This window comes from Penaeus japonicus, unplaced genomic scaffold (genome assembly GCF_977035675.1).
Source record: "Penaeus japonicus unplaced genomic scaffold, GWHDUDI00000001_assembly GWHDUDI00000027, whole genome shotgun sequence".
NCBI classification, from domain to species: domain Eukaryota; kingdom Metazoa; phylum Arthropoda; class Malacostraca; order Decapoda; family Penaeidae; genus Penaeus; species Penaeus japonicus.
The window spans coordinates 29,516,126-29,523,625 of record NW_028234429.1 but is presented as its reverse complement, the minus strand read 5'-3'; the positions used below and the strand labels follow the sequence as shown (position 1 = coordinate 29,523,625).

The following is a 7,500-nucleotide window of genomic DNA, read 5'->3' as shown; positions in this document are numbered from 1 at the left end:
TTGCAATGTGAGAAAAAAAGATTCCTCCTCATTCATATCTTCCGTATTTGTCATAATTAAGAAGTCTGACTGACACCCCTCCCGCAGGACAAGAACACGTGACAAGATCCTTCCCGGAGAAGGTCGTCTGGAAACGGAATAATTGTCTCGCTGATGACTACGAGGAGGTGAGGAAGCAGGTCATCATTTTTAGCACTGGTGATCAAAAAAAAAATCTTTATCCTACGTTCTGGTCGTAATTATTGTATTTTTAGATATGGTATTGATGTGTTACTTCTTCGAATGCTGGGCATGGGTGAGCTAATTTGTTTTTTCTTGTAGTATTGGTCATGGCTGGTTGTATTGGGTTACTTGTAATGCGTACATGGTTGGACTATTTTTTTGTATTCTTTTAGTATTCGTTATAGTGCTTATGTGATGTTTTTTGTGTTTTGTGTTTGTGTAATATTGAACATGGCACTGTTTTTGTAAAATGGAAAAGGTGCTAATTTGGTATGTTTTTAAGAGACCAACCATGGGAAATCTTTCAAATGTTAGAACAGCATTGAGTTAGATCTTAACCGTAGATTGATTGTATGATTTAGAGAATGCATGAAAAAAATACTGACAGATCATGAGCAAAATATGTGCCTGGGTTACATATAAACCATGGACCCCAAGGGATAAGACTTTGGTGGTGATCTTTCGTAAATGTTGAAGTATTTTTAGAGTAAATTTGTGAGGAGTGGATGTTTAGAGTAGAGGAGGTTGATGTGGGTAGATTATACGTATTTTTCGGAATTCGTAAGAAGTAATTTCCGAGTAGATTTGTGGTGAAAAGTGACAGAGGTAGTTGGGGTAGTTGTAGAATAAGTTTAGATCGAGAGTTTTTAAAGTGAAAACTACGGTCTTTGTAATTGCTTTGTAGTTAATTTATATTCTGCGTTAAGGAGCATTTTTAATTAGATTAGATCAAACGAGTTCGAATGAAATTGAAATTGAATTGTATACATTGTTGTTATTGTTTATACAAGGAAGGTTAAGTAATGTGCATTTAGAAAATAGAGATCAAGTATCTTATTTACCTTTAGGAAAAAAAGAAACATAACAACAACACTAATCAAAGGTCCTTTAAGGTGAGTCTTGCATCGCATCGTCTTTGAAAAACTATATTCTTATTTGTTTGCAATGGTACTGTTAAGAATTTCCCTAAAAAAACGTTACGAATTTTGAACTGCACACTGTTATTATTCAACTCATTATCATTGTCGTTTCATCAACGGTTTCTCAAAACGCGCAAATTGCAGACCAAGTTGCACAAAAGACTGCAACCTTGATTCCCTTTGCAATGTTCTCATCCCCTGGACTGTGGCAGTGTCTCTTGCATCCGTAAACAAAAGTGAATTGTCTTCAAAGTTGCAAAATTACAATCTGTTTTTAGCCAAGTTGGATTTCATGTTTGATGGACTTAAACACATATTTTTACACATATGGTAATTTTTTTTCGAATAATGCCACGTTCTAAATACCATAAATGTGGAATTTATAGGCAGTAAAGGTTGTGAGGAATCCATCGATACCACGTTTGTGGTATTTAATAACGCGGCATTATTCGGAAATTTTATACGTATACATACACGCATACATACCCACATATACACACAAATACACACATACAGATACATACACATATACAGATACATACACATATACAGATACATACACACATACAGATACATACACACATACAGATACATACACACATACAGATACATACATACATACAGATACATACACACATACAGATACATACACACATACAGATACATACACACATACAGATACATACACACATACACATACATACACACATACACATACATACACATACAGATACATACACATACAGATACATACACACATACAGATACATACACACATACAGATACATACACACATACAGATACACACACACATACAGATACACACACACATACAGATACACACACACATACAGATACACACACACATACAGATACACACACACATACAGATACACACACACATACAGATACACACACACATACAGATACACACACACACACACACACACACACACACACACACACACACACACACACACACACACACACACACACACACACACACACACATTCATACAAATGTTCAACACATACACGCACGCTGCACCATGCATGTAGCATCAGTTGGGAACATATGTGATAGCAATAACACACGTGTGGTTGTGTGTAAAAATAGCGTGTGTCTGTGTGAGAGAGAGAGAGCTAACGCTGTGAGACAGATAGACAGAGAGACTGACATGTAGAGAGACTAACATGGCAGACAGACTGTTTGACTGACAGACAGACAGAGAGAGAGACAGTCAGACAGACAGACAGACAGAGACTGACTGACAGACAGACAGACAGAGAGACTGACAGACAGACAGAGAGAGACTGACTGACAGACAGACAGACAGACAGAGAGAGAGACTGACTGACAGACAGACAGAGAGACTGACAGACAGACAGAGAGAGACTGACTGACAGACAGGCAGACAGAGAGAGAGACTGACTGACAGACAGGCAGACAGAGAGAGACTGACTGACAGAGAGGCAGACAGAGAGAGAGACTGACTGACAGACAGGCAGACAGAGAGAGAGACTGACTGACAGAGAGGCAGACAGAGAGAGAGACTGACTGACAGACAGGCAGACAGAGAGAGAGACTGACTGACAGACAGGCAGAGAGAGAGAGACTGACTGACAGACAGGCAGACCGAGAGAGAGACTGACTGACAGACAGGCAGACCGAGAGAGAGACTGACTGACAGAGAGGCAGACAGAGAGAGAGACTGACAGAGAGGCAGACAGAGAGAGACTGACTGACAGACAGGCAGAGAGAGAGAGACTGACTGACAGACAGGCAGACCGAGAGAGAGACTGACTGACAGACAGGCAGACAGAGAGAGAGAGAGACTGACAGAGAGGCAGACAGAGAGAGACTGACTGACAGACAGGCAGAGAGAGAGAGAGACTGACTGACAGACAGGCAGACAGAGAGAGAGAGAGACTGACTGACAGACAGGCAGACAGAGAGAGAGACTGACTGACAGACAGGCAGACAGAGAGAGAGACTGACTGACAGACAGGCAGACAGAGAGAGAGACTGACTGACAGACAGGCAGACAGAGAGAGAGAGAGACTGACTGACAGACAGGCAGACAGAGAGAGAGACTGACTGACAGACAGGCAGACAGAGAGAGAGACTGACAGACAGGCAGAGAGAGAGACTGACTGACAGAGGCAGACAAGAGAGAGAGACTGACTGACAAGGCAGAGAGAGAGAGACTGACTGACAGAGCAACAGGAGAGACTGACTGACAGACAGGCAGAGAGAGAGACTGACTGACAGACAGACAGGCAGACAGAGAGAGAGACTGACAGACAGACAGGCAGACAGAGAGAGAGACTGACTGACAGACAGGCAGACAGAGAGAGAGACTGACAGACAGACAGACAGGCAGACAGAGAGAGAGACTGACTGACAGACAGGCAGACAGAGAGAGAGACTGACTGACAGACAGGCAGACAGAGAGAGAGACTGACTGACAGACAGGCAGACCGAGAGAGAGACTGACTGACAGACAGGCAGACCGAGAGAGAGACTGACTGACAGACAGGCAGAGAGAGAGAGACTGACTGACAGACAGGCAGACCGAGAGAGAGACTGACTGACAGACAGGCAGAGAGAGAGAGACTGACTGACAGACAGGCAGAGAGAGAGAGACTGACTGACAGACAGGCAGACAGAGAGAGAGACTGACTGACAGACAGAGAGAGACTGACTGACAGACAGGCAGACAGAGAGAGACTGACTGACAGAGAGGCAGACAGAGAGAGAGACTGACTGACAGAGAGGCAGACAGAGAGAGACTGACTGACAGAGAGGCAGACAGAGAGAGAGACTGACTGACAGAGAGGCAGACCGAGAGAGAGACTGACAGACAGAGAGAGACGACTACAGACAGCAAGAGAGACTGACAGAGCAGAGAGAGACTGTGACAGGAACAGAGAGAGACTGACTGACAGAAGGCAGAGGAGAGAGACTGACAGACAGACTGACAAAGAGAGAGACTGAAAGAGAGAGAAGACCAACAGGCAGACCCAGAGACAGAGAGAGACTGACGACAGAGCAACCGAGAGAGAACTGACAGACAGGCAGACAGAGAGAGACTGACAGACAGAGGACTGACAAGAGCAGACAGAGAGAGAAGAGACGAGAGAGAAGACTGACAGAAGTGAGACCAGAGAGAGAGACTGACTGACAGACAGGCAGACAGAGAGAGACTGACTGACAGACAGGCAGACCGAGAGAGAGACTGACTGACAGAGAGGCAGACCGAGAGAGAGACTGACTGACAGACAGGCAGAGAGAGAGACTGACTGACAGACAGGCAGAGAGAGAGAGAGACTGACAGACAGACAGAGAGAGAGACTGACAGACAGACAGGCAGACAGAGAGAGAGACTGACAGACAGGCAGACAGAGAGAGAGACTGACTGACAGACAGGCAGACAGAGAGAGACTGACTGACAGACAGGCAGACCGAGAGAGAGACTGACTGACAGACAGGCAGACAGAGAGAGAGAGACTGACTGACAGACAGACAGAGAGAGAGACTGACTGACAGACAGGCAGACAGAGAGAGAGACTGACTGACAGACAGGCAGACCGAGAGAGAGACTGACAGACAGGCAGACCGAGAGAGAGACTGACAGACAGACAGGCAGACAGAGAGAGAGAGACTGACTGACAGACAGACAGAGAGAGAGACTGACTGACAGACAGGCAGACAGAGAGAGAGACTGACAGACAGACAGGCAGAGAGAGAGACTGACTGACAGACAGGCAGACCGAGAGAGAGACTGACTGACAGACAGGCAGACCGAGAGAGAGACTGACAGACAGACAGGCAGAGAGAGAGACTGACTGACAGACAGGCAGACCGAGAGAGAGACTGACTGACAGACAGGCAGACCGAGAGAGAGACTGACAGACAGACAGGCAGACAGAGAAAGAGACTGACAGACAGGCAGACCGAGAGAGAGACTGACTGACAGACAGGCAGACAGAGAAAGAGACTGACAGACAGGCAGACCGAGAGAGAGACTGACAGACAGACAGGCAGACAGAGAGAGAGAGACTGACTGACAGACAGACAGAGAGAGAGACTGACTGACAGACAGGCAGACAGAGAGAGAGACTGACTGACAGACAGGCAGACAGAGAGAGAGACTGACTGACAGACAGGCAGACAGAGAGAGAGACTGACTGACAGACAGGCAGACCGAGAGAGAGACTGACTGACAGACAGGCAGACAGAGAGAGAGACTGACAGACAGGCAGACAGAGAGAGAGACTGACTGACAGACAGGCAGACCGAGAGAGAGACTGACAGACAGGCAGACAGAGAGAGAGACTGACTGACAGACAGGCAGAGAGAGAGAGACTGACTGACAGACAGGCAGACCGAGAGAGAGACTGACAGACAGGCAGACAGAGAGAGAGACTGACTGACAGACAGGCAGACAGAGAGAGAGACTGACTGACAGACAGGCAGACAGAGAGAGAGACTGACTGACAGACAGGCAGACCGAGAGAGAGACTGACAGACAGGCAGACCGAGAGAGAGAGACTGACTGACAGACAGACAGAGAGAGAGACTGACTGACAGACAGGCAGACAGAGAGAGAGACTGACTGACAGACAGGCAGACAGAGAGAGAGAGACTGACTGACAGACAGACAGAGAGAGAGACTGACTGACAGACAGGCAGACAGAGAGAGAGACTGACTGACAGACAGGCAGACAGAGAGAGAGAGAGACTGAGTGATAGACAGGCAGACCGAGAGAGAGACTGACTGACAGACAGGCAGACAGAGAGAGAGACTGACTGACAGAGAGGCAGACAGAGAGAGAGACTGACTGACAGAGAGGCAGACAGAGAGAGAGAGAGACTGACTGACAGACAGGCAGACCGAGAGAGAGACTGACTGACAGACAGGCAGACAGAGAGAGAGACTGACTGACAGAGAGGCAGACCGAGAGAGAGACTGACTGACAGACAGGCAGAGAGAGAGAGACTGACTGACAGACAGGCAGACAGAGAGAGACTGACTGACAGACAGGCAGACCGAGAGAGAGACTGACTGACAGACAGGCAGAGAGAGAGACTGACTGACAGACAGGCAGAGAGAGAGAGACTGACTGACAGACAGACAGAGAGAGAGACTGACTGACAGACAGGCAGACCGAGAGAGAGACTGACAGACAGACAGGCAGAGAGAGAGAGACTGACTGACAGACAGACAGAGAGAGAGACTGATAGACAGAGAGGCAGACAGAGAGAGAGAGAGACTGACAGACAGGCAGACAGAGAGAGAGACTGACTGACAGACAGACAGGCAGAGAGAGAAACTGGCAGACATACAGGCAGAGAGAGAGAGACTGACTGACAGACAGACAGAGAGAGAGACTGATAGACAGAGAGGCAGACAGAGAGAGAGAGAGACTGACAGACAGGCAGACTGAAAGACTGACAAGGAGAGAAACACAAACAGCAATGCAGTGGCAGAGAAGTCCTTGTTACACAATCAAAATCAGAGTTGTACATACCCCCCAAACACACACACACACACACACACACACACACACACACACACACACACACACACACACACACACACACACACACACACACACACACACACACACACACACACACAGTGAGAGTGAGAGTGAGAGTGAGAGTGAGAGTGAGAGTGAGAGTGAGACTTTTTGACTTTGACGAGTTTATTGAGACAAGTGATTACGTACATCTCAAAAGGATGAGGTAACATAGGTTATCCTCACCCCAATCTTAGTCCCTCTTTGGGCTCACATATATTTTACAAAACCTTACAGCTATGTCAACATGTTGAAATATATACAGAGCAAAAGACGGGTCAATCACAAGCATACACAATTAAATGTTTACATATCAGGAGAACGATATAACAGTATGGATTATCACCCTCAGCATGCAAGGAGTGAGAGTGAGAGTGAGAGTGAGAGTGAGAGTGAGTAAAAGCTCATTCAAAACATAAGATGAACCGACAGTTACTTTCCAGGATGTCATGAGATGTCTGCTAGAAGTCGAGCGGAGACACCTGAAAACACGAAGTTACCTGTCCACACACCCGTCTGTCAATCAACGTACCAGGGCCATTTTAGTGGATTGGCTTATTCAAGTCCAGGTGAGGAAGAGGGTCCTGTTGCGAGAGGGTGAGGGAGATGGGTGAAATAAATGGGAAGGGGAGAGGAAGAGAGTGAGCGAGTGAGTGAGTGACTGACTGACTTTGACGAGGTTACTGAGACAAGTTGATACTTATATCTCAAAAGGATGAGTGTTAATGAGTGAAAGAGAGAGAGAGAGGGAGAGGGAGAGGGAGAGAGGGAG

The 7,500-nt window shown here is 46.7% G+C and overlaps 1 protein-coding gene across 1 annotated transcript in view; it reads left to right on the top strand.

The window, feature by feature from the left end:
• Window positions 1-7,500, top strand: part of LOC122261348 (uncharacterized) — an 18,216-nt gene that overhangs the window by 1,739 nt on the left and 8,977 nt on the right. Inside the window, exons 3-4 of the mRNA XM_043028910.2 lie at window positions 88-167; window positions 7,172-7,297. Of these exons, the coding sequence (XP_042884844.2) occupies window positions 88-167; window positions 7,172-7,297 (206 nt within the window). The remainder of the gene's footprint in view (window positions 1-87; window positions 168-7,171; window positions 7,298-7,500) is intronic.